The sequence below is a fragment of the Saccopteryx leptura genome, chromosome 3 (assembly GCF_036850995.1).
Source record: "Saccopteryx leptura isolate mSacLep1 chromosome 3, mSacLep1_pri_phased_curated, whole genome shotgun sequence".
Lineage (NCBI taxonomy): Eukaryota > Metazoa > Chordata > Mammalia > Chiroptera > Emballonuridae > Saccopteryx > Saccopteryx leptura.
The window spans coordinates 105,232,635-105,254,316 of NC_089505.1; the positions used below are offsets into that span (position 1 = coordinate 105,232,635).

Below are 21,682 nucleotides of genomic sequence, written 5' to 3' on the forward strand. Positions count from 1 at the left end.
GTCAGGATGGGTAACAAAGAGCCCACTGAGCCTGCCCCATGGGGACTCCAGGTGAAATGCTCACGGTACTGGCCGGATGACTCAGACATGTATGGGGACATCAAGATCACGCTGGTGAAGACGGAGACACTAGCCGAGTATGTTGTGCGCACCTTTGCCCTGGAGCGGGTGAGTCTCCTGTCACCTGGTGACTCGGGGGGTACCCAGGAGCAGGAATGGGGAGGAGGACACCACCGCCCTCCCATTAGGCAGCTACTGGGTGACTGCTGGGAGCACTGTGATAGGACGAGAAGCTAACTAACCATCTTTGCTGGTGACTCCAAAAGGAAGTGGAGATACCAAAGACAATGATGGTAGCTGCTGCGTGTCTTACTCTGTGCTAGACTGCTGAGTCCGTTACACACACTGTTTCAGCCCCAGAAAGCTCTGTGCGTTCAGGCGTTTACTGTTAGCCCATTTTACAGACAAAGACAGTGAGGCTCAGAGTGTTTATATTACTCATGAGAGGCCACAGGGCCAGTGATTGGACAGGTCCTCCTGTCATGATCCGATTTGATCCTCTGTAAGATCCTCAGAGGAAATACAGTTTCCCCCTTTAGACTAAGAGCAGAGAGTCAAAAGGATCTCCTAGGGTTAACAAGAACCTGGTATCGGAAGTAGAAGTTGAACAGTGCAGGTGCAGACTTCAGGCAGACCCTTGCCTGAGTCTGGTATAACTAACCCCGGTCAAGGGCTTTCTGCTCTGTGAGCCTTAGTTTTCTCACCTGTACAGGAACATTAATACCCACTGATAAGTTTATTACAGGGATTAATTGAGATCCTGCGGTGAGATGCTCACCACAGTGCCTGGCACACAGCAGGTATCTAAAAGAGGCCAGCAGTGACTGATGGGTTCCTGATGTCTCCCCAGAGAGGCTACTCTGCCCGGCACGAGGTCCGCCAGTTCCACTTCACAGCGTGGCCGGAGCATGGTGTCCCCTACCACGCCACGGGGCTGCTGGCCTTCATCCGGCGTGTGAAGGCCTCTACACCACCTGATGCTGGGCCCATTGTCATCCACTGCAGGTGGGGTGCTGGGGAACCCCAGGAGAAGAGAGGCTGGGAGTGGGGTTGGTTGAGGGCCCTATTGGACCCTGGGCTTAGGCTCATCCTATTTAGAGATAGAAGACAGGAGACAATGACCCCCAAGGGCCCTTTGCCCTTTGAACTTTGGCTCTAAGGTTGACACTCTCATGTGCTCCCTAAGACCCGGGTAGGCAGTAGGCCCAGATACCAAGGAGAGGGGTTGAGGTTGGCAGCACCAGGCAGGATCAAGTTCTATTTGCTTCCATTCAGCAAGTGTCATCACACGCCTGTGCACTAGGGAAGACTGCCTTCTTTTCTCCAAACCAAGGGACTTTCCTCACCCCATTGGCCTTCTCACCTTCTGCAGCTTTGACCTTCACTCCTTCCTCTCCTGACTCCTGTCTTGCTTGGGTCCTGTGACCCTAGTTGCCCTTTCTCTTTCTGATCTGCTTCCTCTTCAGCTCCACATCTTCCTTTTGCCTCTTAAGTGGGGGCCTTGTGCCCTGTCCTGTTCCTGCCCCCACTATCACTTTGGAGAGCTTTACCTCTGACCCTGTGGCTTTGGAGAGTCACCTGGGCCCACAAGACCTTGGTCTCTGTATATTGTCATGGTTCCTCTACTTGGCTTCTCATCAGCTCCCCAAATGCCACAAAGAAGCTTCACCCCACTTTAAAATACTGTCTTTGTTTTTAAGTGAGAGGAGGGGAGATAGATAGAGTCCTGACCAGGATCCACCCAGCAACCCCCTTCTGGGGCTGATGCTTGAATCAGCTGAGCTATTCTTAGTGCCTGGGACTGTTGCTCAAACCAACTGAGCTACTGGCTGTGGGAAGAGAAGAGGCAGAGAAGGGGGAGAGGGAGGAGGAGAGAAGCAGATGGTCTCTTCTCTTGTGTGCCCTGACCAGAGATAGAACCCAGGACATCCATATGCTGGGCCGATGCTCTATCCACTGAGCCAACTGGCCAGGGCCATGATACTGTCTTTTTAGAATAAAACTTTGTTCATGAATAACACACTTAAAGCAAAGTACACAAATATGTGTATATATAACTTTATGAATTTTCACAGATTGGTCTCACCTGTGAAATAACCAGCACTACTCAGATTAAGAAACAGAACACTGACAGCACCCAGAGGCCCCTTGAGCCCCCCTCTTCTCACTCAGAGCAATCACTGTCCTAACTGCTGAACCATAGATCGGTGTTGCGTGTTTTTGAACTTTATGTAAATGGAATCATATAGCAGTTGCTGTTTGGTGTCCGACTTCTCTCTTTCAACCTTAAGTTCCTAAGAGCCACTCGTATTGTGACTCATTCCACTGGATGAATAAACCACAGAATGTTTATCAGTTCTGCTGTTGACCGGCATTTGGGCAGTTTCCAGTTTTGAGCTATATGGATAGTGCTGCTAAGGACATTCTACTGCACGTCTTTTGGCCGAGATACCCACATATGCCTTTCTGTGGGGTATGTGCGTAGGAGTGGAATTGCTGTTTGGGCAAACATTCAGCTTTCATAGATACCGCCAGTTTTCCAAAGTGGTTTTCCTAATTTAAGCTCCCACCAGCAGTGTATGGGGGCTCCAGTTGCTATATGTCCTTAACAACACTTCTATACTGTTATTTTCAAGCTTGGAATCTTAGTGTCATCTCAGTCCGTCCCCTCACCCCAACTTCGCTCCACCTGGAGCACGAAGATCCCAGGGACAGACCCGACACAGCTGAGCTCTTGGGGAGCTCCAGTCAGGTTAGGGAGACAGCTATGCAGCCAATGACCATGTAGCAAGAAGGACGTTCTATAAAAGCCTGTTCGGATTGCTCTGGGAGCTCGGAAGAACGCTGTCTGGAGGGTTGTGAGCTGTGAGTGGCATGAGTGTGTGGGGCTTTGAAGGATGTGCAGGAGGTTGGAGGGCTACCCAGGAGCAAGAACAGTCTTGGGTTAAGCTCCGAGCATCACTTTTGTCCCTCTCCCCCAGTTGAAGTTGTTAAGTTTCACCTGTGTCCTCCTTACCCTTTTCCTTCTCATTCTTCAAGGCCCATCCCCAGCTCTGTCCTCTGTCACATTTCACTAGAACAATTTCAGCAGCCTTCTCCCTGGCTCTTGCTTGCTCGGGAAGGGGTCTCTCTGTGTCCCTTGTCCCATCCCCTGTGCAGCATAGACATGGCCAGGTGCCTAGGACCCTTCTTTTCTTCCCCCTGGTCCCGGGCCCCCTCCCCAAGGCCCTGACCTGGCCTCGGCCGCTCTCTCCCAGCGCGGGCACTGGCCGCACAGGTTGCTACATCGTTCTGGATGTGATGCTGGACATGGCCGAGTGTGAGGGCGTGGTGGACATTTACAACTGCGTGAAGACCCTCTGCTCCCGGCGCGTCAACATGATCCAGACTGAGGTAGGAGCGCAGCCCTCTCCCTGCCCCCTGCTCTAGGGCTTGAGTCCCTCGTGCAGGAGCTCAAAGCTGATGTTAGAAGGGTGTCCTTAGGCACTTCCCCTCCCTAGGATTTCCCCTATTCTTTCCCATCCCTGACCTTGGTCTGCCAGCCTCTCAGGGTCTCCCAAACTCAGCTTCATTGTTTTCTGTTGGGTGAGGTCAAATGGCAATGGGTTAAGGTCACAGGTGCTGTGGTCAAGATGCCTGGGTCTGTATCCTCACTTGTTGTGACCCTGGGCTGTCCCTTCACCATCAGAGCTTCTCACATGGTTGTTACAGGGATGAAATATGGAATAAGTGAATATACCCATGAAGTTTGTTTCAAATAGGGTTGCTCCATCCTGTAGTAGCATGTGGCTGAACTCCACATCAAAACACCTGTGCCTCAGCCTTGACCTTGTTTTCTCCTGCTATAACCTCAAAACCTCTGGTTTCTAGGCACCTCCTGGTTCCTCATATTCTTACCTCTTGTTCTAGGAGCAGTATATCTTCATCCATGATGCAATCCTGGAGGCCTGCCTGTGTGGGGAGACCACCATCCCTGTTAGTGAATTCAAGGCTACCTACAAGGAGATGATTCGTATTGACCCTCAGAGTAACTCCTCCCAGCTGCGGGAAGAGTTTCAGGTGGGGTGTGAGCATGTGTGGATAGGTGTATAGGTATATAGGTATGTAGGTGTGCTTTGTAATTGAGTGAGTGCGTGTGTGTATTGTAGGTCCTCAGTGCTATAGGAGTCAAAGTTGGGCTATTAGGAGGGACTTTGAGACAGTGGAGAAGGTACATCAAAGTGCTTAGGAGCTCAGGCTTTAAAGACTGATAAACCTGGGTTCAAATCCTGGCTTACCTAGGTAAGAGCTGAGTGGCTTTATTTATTTATTTATTACAGAGACAGAGAGTGAGTCAGAGAGAGGGATAGACAGGGACAGACAGTCAGGAATGGAGAGAGATGAGAAGCATCAATCATTAGTTTTTCATTGCGCGTTGCAACACCTTAGTTGTTCATTGATTGCTTTCTCATGTGTGCCTTGACCGCAGGCCTTCAGCAGACTGAGTAACCCCTTGCTGGAGCCAGCGACCTTGGGTTCAAGCTGGTGAGCTTTTGCTCAAACCAGATGAGCCCGTGTTCAAGCTGGCGACCTTGGGGTCTCGAACCTGGGTCCTCTGCATCCCAGTCCGACGCTCTATCCACTGCGCCACCACCTGGTCAGGCCTGAGTGGCCTTTGAACACTCACTTTACCTCTCCAAACCTCAATTTTCTCATCCAGAAAAGAAGGATAGATAATATTGCCCTTTCAGTATTTGTATTCATCAGGATTCTTTTGGTTGCAAGTAACAAAAATCCAGCCCAATAGCTCTTATAACTGAAAAGTCTGAGGACGGTGCAGCTTCAGTTATGGCTGGATCAAGGTGCCCAATTGATAATATCAAGACATAGTCTCTGCCTATTTTTGGTTTTGTTCTCCTCTGTTTTTGGCTTCATTCTCAGAGCCACTCCCTGGCCCCCAACAGTGCTAGGTTAAGATCATCTCTACTGTCAGGAGACTGGAAAAATGTACTTTTGCAGTGGGTCCAGAATGTAGTCATTAGGTGAGCAGAGACCCTAGATGTCCTCTCCGTTCCAGGGTTCCTGTGAAGGTTCAGCTGGAGCATACATGCTGGGTGCCTGGTACGCTAGAGCCGACAGAGAGTGATGTCACAGGAAATGCTGCTTGTGCCTCCTGGAGAAGGATGTTAGGTTCTGGGGATCATGAGAGACTGAGAATCCCTTGTTAGGGATCCGCAAAGACAAGAGAAAGAAACTGAGACCCCATGAGTCAAGTTGCATGAGGCATGAAGGCGGGGAGGGGGAGCGGTCCAGAGTCCCTGGCTTGCTGTACTGCCAGGTGTTCTGGACTTGAATTCTGTTCAGACAGGGCTGTGTGGCCAAGGAAGGGGACTACCTCTGCCAGGTCCCTGGAGCCTGCTTTGTGGAGGACGTGGGCTCTCGGGCCTGTCTCCTTGAAGGCACTTGATAAGCTAGTACCGATCATCTCGGTGCCTTCTGTGAACTGTGTCCTCACATGCTCCAGGCTCAGTGCTGGGTGCTTGGCATTAGCTCACCTTGTCTTCTTAATAGCCCCTGGAGGCAGGCATATTACTGTCCCATTTTACGGTTGAGGAAAAATGAGGCTGAGAGATAGTAGCTTGTCTAAGGTTACACGGGTAGTGATGAGACAGACTCCAGTCTCCAAGGATCTGTCCGGGCTCTGTGTGGCCTGGAGACGGGGCCTGGGTCCCTGCCCTCTCCCCCTTCTCTCTGGGCAACTCAGCCCAGTTTCCTTCATGGGGCTGTGAGGGGATTCAGTAAGCACTGGATGTCACCCCCATCCATTCCTCTTCTCACTCCCTGTAGACGCTGAACTCGGTCACGCCACCGCTGGACGTGGAGGAGTGCAGCATCGCCCTGCTGCCCCGGAACCGAGACAAGAACCGCAGCATGGACGTCCTGCCGCCCGACCGCTGCCTGCCCTTCCTCATCTCCACCGACGGGGACCCCAACAACTACATCAACGCGGCCCTGACTGACGTGAGGGCTCGGGCGCGGGCAGGGCTCGGGCGCGGGGTGGGCTCTGGGACTCCTTCCTCCACCGCAGCATCTGGGGAGGTCCAGGAGCCAAGGAGCAGAGCTGAGGGCTCTGGTTCTGGGACCTATGTCCTTTCTGGGCGACCCTCCTATCCCCAGTGAACGTCCATTCAGGACATCAAAGCCAGTGCTCCCTCTCAGGTATAATTCTTGGCCTGAGTAGGGGTCTGGGTGGTAGAGTCCAGGAAGGGCTGTCCCCAGGATCAGGCTGTGCAGAGCCTGGGTTGGGGTGATTTGGGGGCTTTAACTTGGAGGGTGGGAGTGTTTGGGGTTGGGCCTGAGTGTGTGGCTATTTTTGATGAGAGGTTAAGGAGGGCCTCTTTAAGGAGCGACAGTTAAGCAAAGAACAGAAAGAAGTAAGGGAGAAAGCCATGTAAACACTTGGGAAATTTGTTCTAGGCAATAGGAATAGTAGATGCAAAGGCCCTGAGGTAGAGAGAAAACTTGGCCAGCCTCTGCCTACCAGGCCTAAGCTTCTATTGCCACACATTTGGGAACCTTTGGCTGTTTAGTTCCTGGGAGCCATGGACTTGGGCCCCAGAGAGATCTGGGGGCTCACTCTGCCAATTCAAGCCTCAGTGTACTGGCTAACCTGTGCAATGGGCCAGTGGAGGCAGCCTGGTCCTGTGGGGCACAGCTGTGTGGGTCGGGTGGAGAGGATCCGCCTGTGGCAGATGATTGGGCTGTGTCATGGTGGTGACCAGGCCCTGCTGAGTCCTGGTTTCCCTGCAGAGCTACACACGGAGCGCAGCCTTCATTGTGACCCTGCACCCGCTGCAGAGCACCACGCCTGACTTCTGGCGGCTGGTCTACGACTACGGGTGCACTTCCATCGTCATGCTCAACCAGCTGCACCAGTCCAACTCCGCCTGGGTGAGGGCCTTGCTGGCCGGGCGGGCGGGCCGGCTGCCTGCTGCCAGGGTCTCCATGCGTTCAAGGGCACATCCTGAAAGTCAGAGGTTGGACCCCAGCTCTGCCACCTATTTGTTGAGTGATGTTAGACAGGTCATGCCCCCTCCCAGAGCCTCGGTTTCCTTGTCCGTGAATGAGGTTGTCAGACTGGAGAAAAGAGCTGTGTATCAGCTATTAAGCACCTGCTGTGTGTCAGGGCCTCTGCTCTGCACTGCAGGCTTCAGGTGAGAAAATTAAATCCCTGGGAGGTTAACCAACTTCTCCAAGGTCGCAGCTGGGATGTGGCAGAGCTGTGCCCCTTACTCTGGGTTGCCTTCTTCCAGAACCTCTGCTTTTCCAGTTGCTGAACTAAACTGCCCATCATGGGGGCTGTTGAGGCAGAGTAAAGTTCCAGTCTCCTTACTTTCTGACTGTTTCATCTAGGAAATGGTTTGAGCCTCAGTTTCCTTCTCTGTGAAATGGGTATCATCACAGCACCTGTTCTCTCAGGGGGTTATTGTCACGAACATGTCAGACGTATGTAGGATGCTTGGCACTGGACCACGTCTAGTATATAGTAGGCTCTCAGTACACGGCAGGTATGAAGATGATGAGGGTAACAGTCACTTCTGAGGTTGGTCTAGATGCTGGCTTAGTGACTTTAGCCAGAGGGGCTGTCCCATTTCCTTTTGGGGCTCCCAAGGCTGAAGCTTGTGGGAAGTGTTGCTGCCCAGCCTTCCAGCCCCTCATGGGCCATATCCTCTAGATCTCTGAGCCCCCTCCCTCCCCAGCTCGCTGTCCCAGGAGGCCAGGAGGATTTATTATAAAATGAGCATGACAACCTCTTAGGAGCCACCTGGAGAAGGCTTGTTACCCAGGCTCTTAACAAGCCAGGCACTTGGTGTAAATGACCTAGGACTGAAGGGTAATGAGCTAGTCCCTAGACAGGGATCTATCTAGAGGGAATTCCATGGAGCAAGAACCCACTCTTGCCCAGGTGGAGGGGAGGGACCCAGAGGGAGGCTCACAGGGTCCTCATAGGTCACCCATTTGCTTATTTATTCAGCCATCTTTTACTACAGTCTGCTCCCTGTCAGGCCCTGCCTTGGGCACTGGGGAGACAGAGGAGGAACACACAGCCCCTTTCAGATCTTGTGGTCCAAGAAGAAGCAGGTACAAAACCTAATAGAGACAGCAGAGGGAAAGAGAGCTGGCTTAGGAGCACAGGAACCGAAGGGGTAATGTATCAGAGAGAGCTTCCTGGAGGAGGTGATATCTGAACTGAGACATGTAGGAAGTAGAGTTAACTAGGTGAAGAGGTAGAGGATGAGGGATCCATGGAGAGGGAGCAGCGTGTACACAGGCCTGAATGCAAGGAGCTGCCCGGACCCCAGGCAAAAAGAGGAAGGTAGTGCTTTCTCCTTATGGGGTATAATCAGAAAGGGCAGTAGATGGAACATGGCGTTGTCTGGGAGGAGCTGGGGACCATTTCATAGATGGAGAAAGTGGGGCCCCGAAAAAGGAAGAGCTGAGACTAGAAGCTGGGGCATGGGAGCAGCTAGCCTTGTAGGACTGGTTTATGTATGTGTGTGGGTGCTGGGCCTCCTCTGTCCCTCTGCTGTCTTGAGCCTGCGGCCTGGAGGGGGATACATTAGGGACCCTGACTCTGTGGAGTGGACTTGGGGCAAATGCTGAGCTGTGTCGCAGAATCAGGGATGCCCTGCCTCTGAGCTGGTGCTGGAAGGCAGAAGTTGTGAGAGAGAAGGGGGGCCGGGGGTGCTGGGATGGGTGGGGTGATCAGAGGCCCGTCCCTGGAAGAAGGCAGCCTTGTGTGGGTGTGTGTGCTCGTGAGTGAGTGTGAGCATGTTAGGTGTAGTTAGCTAGCGGCTGGGCAGTGAGTGTCAGTGCACCCACTATGAAGGGTGTGTCTCAGCTGACCTGCGTGTCAGTGTAGAATGCGTTGGGGCAGGTGCGGCCTCATGGGGGAGTGGGGGAGAGTGAGGGACTCTGAAAATAAGTCTGGAGGGAGAGGTGCATCGGAATGCGTGGAGGTGCGGGGGCGGGTGCGAGCGCAGCTGCCCGGAGGCTCTGCTCAGCTGTCCTCTCTGCGCTTGCTGCCAGCCCTGCCTGCAGTACTGGCCGGAGCCGGGCCGGCAGCAGTATGGCCTCATGGAGGTGGAGTTTGTGTCAGGCACAGCAGATGAAGACTTGGTGGTCCGTGTGTTCCGGGTGCAGAACATCTCTAGGGTGAGTGGTCTGGGAGCCCCAGGGTGAGAACTGGGGTGGTAGGAGGGCCTATAATGACCTTTCTGAGGTGACCAGGGGCTTTGGAACCCTGGTGCTCATGTCCCCCTGCCTGGCTGCCCATGTCTCCAGCTGCAGGAGGGGCACCTGCTGGTGCGGCACTTCCAGTTCCTGCGCTGGTCCGCCTACCGGGACACCCCTGACTCCAAGAAGGCCTTTCTGCACCTGCTGGCCGAGGTGGACAAGTGGCAGGCGGAGAGCGGGGACGGGCGCACTGTTGTGCACTGCCTGTGAGTGCCGGTCCTGCCTCAGGGTGGAAGGAGGGGCGAGGAGACCAGGCCAGGGGCAAAAGTCCAGTGTGAGAGAGGGCCTCAAGACTGGCCCCAAAGCTCCTGGGCTCCCAGATGGTTTGACCCTGCTCCTTGGAAGATCCTAGTCAGTTTCCAGGGTGTAGACTTAACCCTGAAGAACTGCCTGGGACTCTGTGATGTTTGACATTGCCAGTTTTTAATTAAGAGTCCTGTCAAAGTCCCATGGTACTGTAGTACACTTTTTAAGCCAGTGGATTCCTGGTCTTTGTTCATGAATGCTCACATCCAAGTTTTTCATTCACTCACTCACTCATTCATCCATTCATACACATGCCCCAGTCATAATTCATTTATTCATGAATAGGTGCAATTGCTGCTTTGCCCCACTTTTTCATGTTTTCAGACTCACTGGCCCTTCCCAGTGCCGGGCTGGGGGTGCTGGATGCAGGGTAGGGAGCTGAGTCGGGCAGGGTCTGGCTCTCGGGCTTTCAGTTCTAGTGGAGAGACCCCTAGAAATGGGGGGTGGTGATGAGGGCTTGCCTAGACCCTCATCTCCCAAGAGCTACCTCACACCCTGAGTTGGAAAACAGAGGAAGGGGAGGGACAGGGGTTAGGCTGTGGTTTGACTCAGGAGTGTACCGTGTTTGTACCTGTGTCTGCGTTGTTGGGGTGACTGTTGTGCTCAATACTTATTTTCCATCCTGCTCCCCGGGTTTTGCCTGCTGCCCAGTTGCCCTCCTCTGTTGCTGTCTGTCTCATGTCTTTCTCTTGGAGTATGCCTTCCTCTTTTCTCTTGGAATCTGCTGTTTCTCCTGGAGGCTCTGTCTTCCTAGATACCTTCAGCTTTGGATGTCCGCCTTAGTGTCTGACTTCACCCCCATAACCTCTCCTGCTGCTCACCTCTGGGCTCCATGGCCCCGCCCCTCACCTCTGGGCTCCCTGGCCCCTCCCCTCATCTCTGGGCTCCCTGGCCCCGCCCCTCACCTCTGGGCTCCCTGGCCCCGCCCCTCACCTCTGGGCTCCATGGCCCCGCCCCTCACCTCTGGGCTCCATGGCCCCGCCCCTCACCTCTGGGCTCCCTGGTCCCACCCCTCACCTCTGGGCTCCCTGGCCCCGCCCCTCACCTCTGGGCTCCCTGTCCCCACCCCTCATCTCTAGGCTCCCTGGCCCTCCTCTGGGCTCCATGGCCCCGCCCCTCACCTTTGGGTTCCCAGACCTTGACTGACTACACTTTACCTTGGAGTTTGTACACCCTCTCCCAAGCCCTGCCCCAAACCTTTTCTGTCTCTCATTTAGAAACGGGGGTGGCCGCAGTGGCACCTTCTGCGCCTGCGCCACGGTCCTGGAGATGATTCGCTGCCACAACCTGGTGGACGTTTTCTTTGCTGCCAAAACACTTAGGAACTACAAACCCAATATGGTGGAGACTCTGGTGAGGTGCCACGTCCCCTGGGCCCAGCTACTTCCAACTTCCTGATTCATACCCGTCCAGGCCCCTCCGCACCCACTCCCACCTCTGTTTCCCACACCGGGCCTTGGGTTCCCCACAGTTAATCTTGTGATGCCGAAATGCTACTCCCGTTTCCCCCTTCTCCCCAGAGATGGGTCAGGTCTCATGCTTGTTCCCCCTCACCCCCTCTGTACGAGAGCGAGGCGGCCTTAGGAATCCTTCTCTCCCTCTCCGCAGGATCAGTACCACTTTTGCTATGATATGGCCCTGGAGTACCTGGAGGGGCTGGAGTCAAGATAGCGGGGGCCTCTGGCCTGGAGCACCCACCGTGCACTCAGGGCCAGGCCCATCATTCGGGCGGACGAGGAAGGCCTGCGTCCCCAACTCTGCGCAGCCTCAGCCCCCACAGGGAAGCACTGGAGTGTGTGATGGGCCATCTTGGTGCTGCCTTCCACTGTGGGCAGGCCTTCTGCCCTGTACCGTGGGCAGGCTGGAGGCCAAAGAGGAGCTTAGCAAGACCACAGCCCACCCACCTGTCTAGGGTCCTGCTGGCCTGTGCTGAGAGGCCTGGCACCGCCTGGCAGAGTGATGAGCTCAGAACTGCCTGCTCTGGGGGACCTAGGCTCAGGCCCCTTGGCTGTATCCCAGCCCTGGGTGGAGTGTGCACTAGGCCAAGGTTCCCCCAGCATGGCTCGACATGAGTAGGGCGTGCACTGGGCCTTGGCATCTAGACTCTCCTCTGGCCCAGTCCAAGGGTCCTGGAGAGACTAGGCTCTGCCCTGATTTGTCGGTGGGCACATCAGACTGAGGCTTCCCAGGGGAAATGCACCCCCCTCCTCCACCCGCTGCCCCCTGCAGCCCCTGGGATATTTTGCTCATGATCCTTCCCACTTTTGCTTTCTTGACATGTGCGCTGAGCTTCCCTGAAACAAGATCTGCCCATCCCTACCCTGCCAGATGTGGGGCCCCTTCCCTGCCTGACCTAATGTCTGCAGAATGAGACATAACTTCAGGCCCCTCTGCCTCTAACTTTCAGGCCTCACTGGTCAGGTGCTGCTCAGCCTGCCAGTGACAATCTGAACAACAAGGCTGGACAACAGTGCCTGGGGTTGAGGTTCCTGTGGCTCCTGATTGGGCTGTCAACTGGGGAGAGCTCACGGTTAGATCCGCGGTGCTCGCAACTCTTAGAGTTCAGAGGAAGAAGGTATATTTTGAGATGGAAGATCAGTGCTTTTTTGTTCATTTTATTTTTTGATGGGTGGGTGGGAAGATCTCCTTAAAGAGGAGCAGGCCGCACCCCCATTCCGTGCCTCTATTTCCCCATCTGTAAACTGTAGATATGACTACTGACCTACCTCGCAGGGGGCTGTGGGGAGGCATAAGCTGATGTTTGTAAAGTGCTTTGTAAATAAATGTGCTCTCTGAATGCCATGAAGCGGCCTTGTGTGTGTCTGACCAGCCTGACCGAGGCTTGCTCACCTGCTCGAGGCTCCCACTCTGGTGGGTGTGCCCTGGAGTGGGAGTCAGAGGGTGCGGGTTTGGCATTCATTTTCTGTAAAATAGTGGAGGTGTGGGCCAGAGCATCACTCAGGGTCCTTTCATTTGCAGTGGTGGCTCCAAGAGATTTGGGCTTATGGCTGCCTCTTCTCAGGCCTCTGAGGTACTTCCTAAGGCAGTGGGCTTTATCCTGAGACCACCGAGGCTCCAGTTTGGGTACTTGTGGGGGAGCATGGGAGGCTCAGGCTTTGATGTCAGGCAGACAGGCCCCGCCAGCTGTGAGACCCTGGCTGGCAAGTCAGCTGCCGTCTCAGGTCTTAGTTTCCCATCTGTAAAATGCAGACTGTGCTATGAGGCTCAGAAGACACAGTGACTAAGTTTCTTGCATGATGCCAGGTGTGCTGAAAGGGCTATTTATGAAGACACAGAAGAAGAGACAGAGGAGAGACACACATCAGGGGAAGGTCTCCTGCTGCCCAAGTTCAGCCAGTGCCCGGCCTGAGGCTCCCTCGGGGGGTGAAGGGGGGGAGGGAGGAGTACGCCCCTGTATCACTCCTGCCTCTCACAAACGTGCTGTATCACCTTGGGCAAGACTCCCTGTTTCTGGGCCTCAGTTTCTTCACATGAGGACTGGCTTTCTGATGTACTGATTCTGGCAGCACACTGGCTGATTCTCTGTGCCTCAGATGTTTCATTGGTTAAAGGATAGGACCCATTCTAATGACCACACAATTCAATATCCTTTAATCTGAATGAAAAATTTGTTAGGATCCCACTTAGCTAGACTAACCCACTCACATTCGTTCTGAATTGATTCACATTCATTCTGAACTGACTGCTGAGTCTTACGTGATGGGTCACAAATGGATGTCAGATACTGGCTAAGCAATAGAATGTGACTTGCTTTGACTAGTAGAGTGTGGCATGAGATGTTGAGTGAGTTCTGGATCCTAGACTACAAGGAGGATTGAAGCTTTTGCTTTGCCCTCCTGCAACTCTGCCATGTAAAGAAGCCTGTTTAGCCTACTTAAAGATTTGAGGGCATGTGGAGACGAACCACTGCAACCTGTGAGTGGCACATACCAGCTGTCAGACCTGCAAATGAGGCCATTTTGGGCCTTCCAACCTGTCAGGTGAGTGCAGCAGCATGACTAATCTTAGCAGAAACTGCCTAACCAATCACCAGAACTGGGGGAGAGAATGAATTGTTCTTTCTTTTAAACATACTTTTTGGGATTGTTTGTTATGCAGCAAAAGCTAACTGATACATGCATTCTGGGCAATGTAGCTACAGCTTTATTCTTTGTCCCATTAGATGTTGAGTTCCTCAAAGGCAGGAAGTATTTCTTTGCTATCTTATTGTGTCCATTGGCCAGCAAAGGGCTGGCCTGGGAGCTGGTGTTTCCTTATGTTGACATGATGGAAGGAAGGAAGGAGGGAGTGTGGTTGTGCTGATCTGTCTGACCAGTGACCTTATATGACCTTTTGGAGGAGCTGGGAAGGTAGGCTGTGTATTAGGAGGAGCACCAGCTCCAGAACCAACAAGCCAGCATCCCACACCCAGCTCCACATCCCACCAGCTGCTGACCTTGCTCAAGTGCCCTAACCACCCTGTTTCCTAATCTAGAAAACCAACATAACAATACCTACTTGCAGGATTGGTTGTAAAGTTTAGAGATAAAATGTTTAAGAAGAACTAGCATAGTAGAAAAAAAAAAAGAGCTAGCATAGTAACTGTCCCTCCATAAATGCCATCTCATATCATAGTGCTGAAGTCCTTGGATAATAAAGATGGTAACCATCACCTTTTGTTTAGCACCTATTACTGTGTTAGCTGCCTTACATCCTTTATCTCTTAAATCATACGACAGCTCTTTAAAGTAGGGTTCACTCCTTCATTTAGAGATGAGGAAATGGAGGCTCCGAGAGGCAGTGTACTCGCCCAAAGTCACAGCCAGTACATGACAGAGCCTGGACTTGATTTTGAACCCACATTTTGGCTGACTACCCAGCCTGGGCCTTTAACTGCCTTGCTCTATGGACGATCTGGGTGGTGTCAAAAGCCATAGGATCACTTGGGGCAACATTGAATGAGTAATTTGTGGGCTGGGCACTGATTTTCAAATGCTATGAAATGTGTCAGAGGTGGTAGCCTTCTGGACAAGGTGGCCTAGAGCACAAGAAGACGAATGGTCCGACCTGGCTCTGTCTAGCAGCACAGGCTCAGCGGGAGTCGGGTTAAAGCCCCTACCCACCCGTCCCCAGCAAATTTTAGGCTTTCTACAAGTGTGTACGGGCCAGCTGCCTAGAACTGCCAGGAGCTAAATTTGTTTATGTCATAATAAATCTGGCTGTAGGAACCTGCCAAGGCAATTATTACTTCTCACCTCTCTGTGGCCTCTGATTGGGACATGTTATATATCCTGGGCTCCCAGGAGATGGAGCCATGACTTTGATGGATGCTAAAGCCATTTGCAAGGCCCTAATTGAGAGCAGGCCCTGGCTGCCTCCCTGTCACTGGGATCCTGCTGACCTCCCTTGGCTGGTCTCTGATGGACAAGAACTTAATAGACACCCTATGGCTAAGGGCAGTGCAGAAATAATGGTGTCACTGCATGGGCAGAACCTACCTTGCCATGTGGTGGAGAGAGCAGGGTCTGGTGCCTGTGGCCCTTAGTCTGAGAGCCTCCTCTTCGCGGGGGCACTGAGGCTGGGCCTGACCATTAGTGAGCCTCGGCGCCTCATCTGAGAAGCAGATGAAGAAAGAACCACGTGCTATGATGCAGTCAGGGCAGCAGGAGGCTGGGCTGTGTGTAGTAGAGTGGATTGGAAGAAATGGTTCCAACAGGTTCAGACCAAGCTATGTCCTGTTTGTTGGTGGAGGATGAGGACTTAGGACACGGTGGTGTGAAACAGCAAGCTTTAGGCGGCCCTTACAGCACATGGTGCTAGTGCTCAGTGTGTGTTGTCGTGTCGACCTCCAGTGAAGCCCGTCTGGTAGGTTCTGCTATCCCTCTTTTATAGAGGACATCAAGGCTCAGAGAGTTTAAGCAACTTGCCCAAGGTCACCGAGCCACCAAATGTCCCCAACACAGCAGCGGCCAGAGTGATCATTTGAAAAAAAATAAGCCAGGTAACATCACTTGCCTGCTCAGACCCTCTGGTGACCTCCTATTGCTCTGTGAGTCAAAGCTGCACTCCTGACTCTGACCTTGGAGGCCTTTGCCCTCTCTCTGACTGTCCCTCTGGCCTCATTTCCTCTCACTTCAAGCTCTTTGCGTGGATGCCCTTCACCAATCTTTGCACAACTGGTCCTTCTTGGTATTCAGGTCTCAGCTTAGATGTTCCCTCCTTGAAACCCTCCCTTGGCCCTGGGCATTTGTCTTAGTGGTCGAGCATCGACCTGGTGTGTGGATGTTCTGGGTTTGATTTCCGATCAGGGCACACAGGAGAAGCAACCATGTGCTTCTCCACCCTTCCCCTCCCCTTCTCTCTCTCTCTCTCTCTCTTCTCTTCCTACAGCCATGGCTCGAATGGTTTGAGCCAGTTGGCCCTGGACACTGAGGATGGCTCCATGGCCTTGCCTCAGGTGCTGAAATGGCTCAGTTGCCGAACAACAGAGCAGCTGCCCCAGATGGAAAGAGCATCACCCTGTAAGGGGCTTGCCTAGTGGATCCTGGTTGGGGTGCATGCTGGAGCTTGTCTCTCTGCCTCCCCTCTCACTTAAAAAAAAAAAAAAGAAACCCTCCCAGACTGCCCTGAGGTGCCGCCTCATCCCACTGACCTTGTCCCTATCACGACCCTGCTTCATATGTCCCTAGTTGCCTTCTCACTGTGGGATCAGCATGCTATTATTCATTTATTGTTGTTTACTGTCTCTCCCAGCAGACTGTGCAAGAGCTGAGGCCATGTGGATCTGGTTCCCCTGTGCCCCCTGCACTGAGCATTCTCCTGGCATAGACTTAATGAGTATTTGTTGAATGAATGAGAGGTGCAGGGCCAGGACACAAACTGTCTTCCTCTAAAGCCCATACTCTTAAGCATCTTATTTTTAGTCTTCTAGATGGTCAAATGACTTGATATCATGAGTCTGGGCTCCAATGCTGGCTCAGCCACCACCATGCTGGCCTGGAGCAAACATCTGCTCTCTTTGGGACTCAATCTCCTGACCTGTCCAGTGAGGAGGTAGGACTAGGTGCTCTTTAGGAGCCATTCCAAAGAGGGTGCCATTGGTTCAATGTCAACGACAATGGCAAGAATAAAAAGTACAGCACAGGGAAAATAGTAATATTGTAATAACTATGTATGGTGCCAGGTGGGTACTAGACTTACTGGGGTGACCACTTTGTCAGTTATTTAATGTCTAATCACTATGCCGTATACCTGAAACGAATATAATATTGTATATCAACTATAATTGAAAAAAAGAACCTACAGAGAGTGAGGTGACTTGCTTAAGGTTGCATATCTGAAAAAGAACCAAGATAGGATTGGAACCCCCTGTTACCTGACTCCAAAGCCTTTGCTCTTGGAACTATCACAGAAACATTGGAAAATCTAAACCTGAACTACATTAACTGCAATTTACTTATCTATGTATCTATCTATGTATCTATGTATCTATGTATCTATCTATGAATCATTCTACCCTCTCAACATTGGCTCCAACCAGGCTCAGCACAGACAGCTATAGACAGGCTTAGCCAAGGCCCACAGTCAAACGGCTTCCTGGACTCCATGCTCAGCACCTAGTAGGACTGCCGGGAATACTTTTGAATAAATGTTTGAATATCAGGTGAATCTGCAAATGGTGGGGGTGGCCTGAGTCAGCAGGAGCCAAGGAACTGAGAAAGCCTCTTCAAGAAAAAATGAAATGCATCTCAACTCACTTCCTACTTACTCCCAGGGGTGGGAAGAGGGAGCCTGTCCAGGAATTCTATTTAATGTTTATTTGAAAGCTGAACAATGTGGCTTTCTTAAGCTGTGTTTATTATATGGCTGCATTCTCTTTTTGAATAGAGCTGGGGACAGTTCTCTCTCCAGGGCTCCAGCCCATGCCTGCCTCCCCCCAACCCCCCACCCCCACCAAAGGCAGAGAAACTCTTGCCCCTTTAGCCTCTTTCTCTAGTGAATCCTTTGATCTTTTCCACGTCTGCCTCTCTCCCACGCTAGTTATTGACTTATTGTCTCCAAGCTCCAAATACACCCTTCTTTACCCTGCTTGGTGATACTGGAGCTGGACCCTATAAACAGTTCTCTTTTGCCAGCTGGAGCAATGATAGGCTTTACCAGTAGAGGGCGCTAGAAGGACACTCTAAGGTGACAGCTGCAGGAAGGCACTTCTCCAGGTTCTGGTCCTCCTTCCATTAAAAAAAACAAAACACCAGGACAGGAGCTAGAACCTCAGTGACTCTTGCAAAAATAGCTCCAGATGTACCCTCAGGTCTCACTTGCCAGAGGGCTGCTTCTATAGACCAAGCTAGCCTGGCAAGTTCCTTAGCCACTAGAGGCTGCATGTTCTTGGAGTCATCCTACCTTCATTGAAGTGTCTGAATCTCAGCTTCACGGGAGGACCTGTCCTTACTTCTGTCATCATTCACTCTCCCTCAGCCTAGACATAAAAGCTGCCTTTATTTTTCCAGAACACTTTTCCGTCTGGATGCCTCTTTCCTGCTGCTTCTGGGTCACTTAGTGTTCTCTTTTACCCCTGTTAGTAATTAATTACCTTTTGCTAGTTAGCGATTCTTTATATTTAAATTTTTATGTTCAAATTATGCATTATGAACTCCGTCTCCGTGACTGTGGCTTCCTAGTCAAAGTGACAAACAACTGACCTAGTTAGGTGATCAATACTTAGCCCATGTGTATCTAGGGGGTCATTTCCCTGGTCCTTGAATGTGTAATTGAGTACATTGAATAGACTTACTTGGCAACTGGAAGAATCCCCGTATTGGGTCTCTGGTTCATGAAGTGAGGGCAATTATAGAAGGAATTCTGGAAAAAAAATGGAAGTTCCGGAACTTTCTTCTTCTACCATGACAGTAAACTGGAAGCACTTCTCTAACCCTGTGGACATTTCAGGGACCAGTGAAGACTGGAATACAGAGGTGGTAATTCCTAGTTCATCCCCATTTAACTCGCCTGTTTGGTCTGTGCAGAGGTTGGATGGGTTTTGGGGAATGAGTAGATTATTGTGTGTGTCATCGGGTGGTGACTCCAATTGCAGCTTCTGTCCCAGAGATGGTCTTTACTGGAGCAACTCCTATAGCACTTGGTATATAACCTTTGACATAGCTACTGACTTTTTCTCCATAACAAATTGTGAGGACTACCGGAAACAGCTGCTTTTACCTGAAAGGGCCAACAGTACACTTTCACAGTCTCGCCTCGAAGCGAAGTCCATTCTCTCGCTTTCTGCCATTACACAGTCCACAGATAATGCGATCACTTGACATTATGTGAAACATCACATTGGTGCGCTACATTGATGACTAGCTGATTGCATCTGATGAACAGGAAGTACCATGTATGTGAATGAGAGGGTAGGAAAGAAATGCAAAATTTCAGAGGTTTGCTATCTCAGTGAGGTTTCTGAGGGCTCAAAGTTATGAAACATATTGAGATAGCCCGTTCAAGGTGAAAATCAAGTTGCTGTACCTTACACTGCCTACTTTTAAAAAAAGAGAATGGCACCTGGTAGGCTTTTGGATTTTTGAAGAAACTTATATCACATATGTATGTGCTGCTTTGACCCATCCACAAATTCCTCATTAGATTGCTAGCTCTGAGTGGGAACCACAGCAAAAGAGGGCTCTGCAGCCAAGTAAAGGCTTCTGTAAAATCCTTTTACTGCCTTGTCCTTGTAATTTAGTAGATCCGATGATTCTCAGAGGTTTTTCTTTCTTTCTTTTTTAATTTATTGATTGATTTTTTAGAGAGAGGAAGGGGCAAAGAAAGAGAGAGAGAGAGAGGGAGAGGGAAAGAGAGAGAGAAACATCGATCTGCTTGTGTAGTTGCCCTGATTGGAGATTTGAACTGGCAACATTTGCATATTGGGATGATGTTCTAACCAACTGAGCCATTGGCCAGGCCTGGGTTTTATAGTAGGTATAGATGCTGTATGGAGTCTCAGGTAAGCACCAAAAGAGAGATCACAGAGCAGACCTTGAGGATTTGTGTAAATTGATTCCTTCATATGCAGATAACACTTGTTCTTCTGAGAAGTAGCTTCTAGCTTGCTATTGGACTGTGGTAGAAACCGGATGCCTAACTATGGGGCATCAGGTGACCGTGCAGCCTGAGATTCCCATTTGGGACTCCCTTGACACAACTAGCTATAAAATGAGCTTTGTGGAGCAGCAGTCTACCATCAGATGGGACTGGTGAAAAAGAGACTACGCTTGGGCAAGTCTGGAAGTTATGAGATTATATGAGTCAGTGACTCTGATTCCTGCTTCATTGCCTCCTATTTCTCAAACATACCTATGGCTTTCTGGGGAGTTCATTGTGACCAGTTGATTGAAAAATAAAAACTCAAGCCTGGTTTACAGCTGGTGCTATTCGATAGGCTAGTACCACCCAAAATAAAAAAAACTGCAGCGTTACAACCCCATTCAGAATGACCCCGATAGGGTCACTTTCAGTGGGTAGAAGTTTAAGCAGTTCAGTAGTATATTTGGTTGCCCATTTTGGAATTAGAGATGGCCAGAAGTATGGATCTGTAGTGATCTATGAGCAGTTGTTAATGGTATAGTTTGGCTGGATGGTCAGAGTCTTGGGAGGAATAGGGTTGGAAGATTGGTGACAAGGAATTTTGGGGAAGAGGTATGTGGACGGACTCTTTGGAATAAGCATAGACTGATTTGTGTCCCACATGAAAGCTCACTAAAGGGAATCCACTACAAAAGAGGCTTCAAGCCATCAGGTGAACATTAAAACATGCTTTGTGGTTATCAGCCTCTTAGCTATCCGTGTGTTTGTCCAATGGTCCATGAATAAAGTTGCCTAGTGGCAAGGATACAGGATACACATGGGCTCAAAGACATGAACTTCCCCTTGGTAAGGGCTGCCTTGGATACCAACACTGCTGGGTGCTCCAAGCTCACAGGATGGCATCAACATCAGCCCACAACATGGCACCGTTCCCTGGAAGGACCAGTTATCTACATGATGGCAGGTTGATTTCATTGTCCCTCTTCCATCATGTATGGGGAAGTGATTCTTCTTTACTGGAATAGAATTATTTTCTGGGAATGGATTAGCTGTCCCTGACCGTAATACTTTGGTCTATACCCCCACCCATGATTTATAGAATGCCACATCCACTGTCATGGTATTCTACCCAGAAGTACCTCTTCTCAAGGAACTCATTTCATTACAGAGGAGGAGCTGCAGTGGGCTCATTCCCATGGAATTAACTGGTCTTACCATATGACTCATCACCTGAAAGTAGATGGCTTAATTGAAGGGTAGAAAGACTTATTGAAGGCTCAAGCATGGTGCCAGTTGGGACACAAACCCTGAAAGGATGCAATATATGCTTTGATTTAGACAACATTGCATAGTGCTGTGTCCCTCATCATTAAAATACATGGGTCCATTAATCATGGTGTGAAAGGGTGAGCGGTTCTTAGTCAGTCAAATTTCAACCAGGAACCACATCAAATTAACTAAACAGGAGCAAAAGAGAACACCAAAGAATACCACGGAGGTCGAAGGAGAGTGTTCAAGGAATAAATCTTGGAAGGGAGCAAGGATTCTCCCCATGGCTGAGACTCAGACCATTAGAGGGGACATGGCTGCAGCCCATTAGATGGTGGAAAAAAGTTCAGTGGCTTGTCCAGGCCAGAGGTGGTCTAATGATGGGCCAAGGTTAGTGGGCAGAGCCCTACTTGCTGAGGTGCTGATGAAATTGGGAAGCTGCCTGTGAGGGTTGCTAATCAATGTGCTGGAAAGCCAATTGGGGTACCCGCTGCCAAGAAGTTTCCCACAGGGTTGGGGGCAAGGAACAGGGAGCCATTGTTGGGAAGATGCTTGGAAGTGAGCAGAGGCTCCCATCAATCTTGCTTTAGGGAAGCCAGCTATAGGTGTGTTCCAATGAATGTCCTGCATGCCGAGAAGAAGCAAAATACAGTACACTGGAATCAGAGGGAGTGTCCCTTGTCCTGCCAGT

The 21,682-nt window shown here is 51.0% G+C and overlaps 1 protein-coding gene across 10 annotated transcripts in view; it reads left to right on the forward strand.

Moving 5' to 3' along the window:
* The window catches only part of PTPRU (protein tyrosine phosphatase receptor type U), an 81,703-nt gene extending 69,259 nt beyond the window's left edge, over positions 1 to 12,444 (forward strand). For all 10 annotated transcript variants that reach the window (XM_066375626.1, XM_066375628.1, XM_066375632.1 and 7 more), the window contains 10 exons: positions 52 to 168; positions 911 to 1,065; positions 3,318 to 3,453; positions 3,970 to 4,119; positions 5,887 to 6,060; positions 6,850 to 6,990; positions 9,130 to 9,255; positions 9,385 to 9,542; positions 10,860 to 10,995; positions 11,251 to 12,444. In XM_066375626.1, the coding sequence (XP_066231723.1) occupies positions 52 to 168; positions 911 to 1,065; positions 3,318 to 3,453; positions 3,970 to 4,119; positions 5,887 to 6,060; positions 6,850 to 6,990; positions 9,130 to 9,255; positions 9,385 to 9,542; positions 10,860 to 10,995; positions 11,251 to 11,313 (1,356 nt within the window). In that variant the 3' untranslated portion in view covers positions 11,314 to 12,444. The remainder of the gene's footprint in view (positions 1 to 51; positions 169 to 910; positions 1,066 to 3,317; positions 3,454 to 3,969; positions 4,120 to 5,886; positions 6,061 to 6,849; positions 6,991 to 9,129; positions 9,256 to 9,384; positions 9,543 to 10,859; positions 10,996 to 11,250) is intronic.
* The last annotated feature ends 9,238 nt before the right edge of the window (positions 12,445 to 21,682 follow it).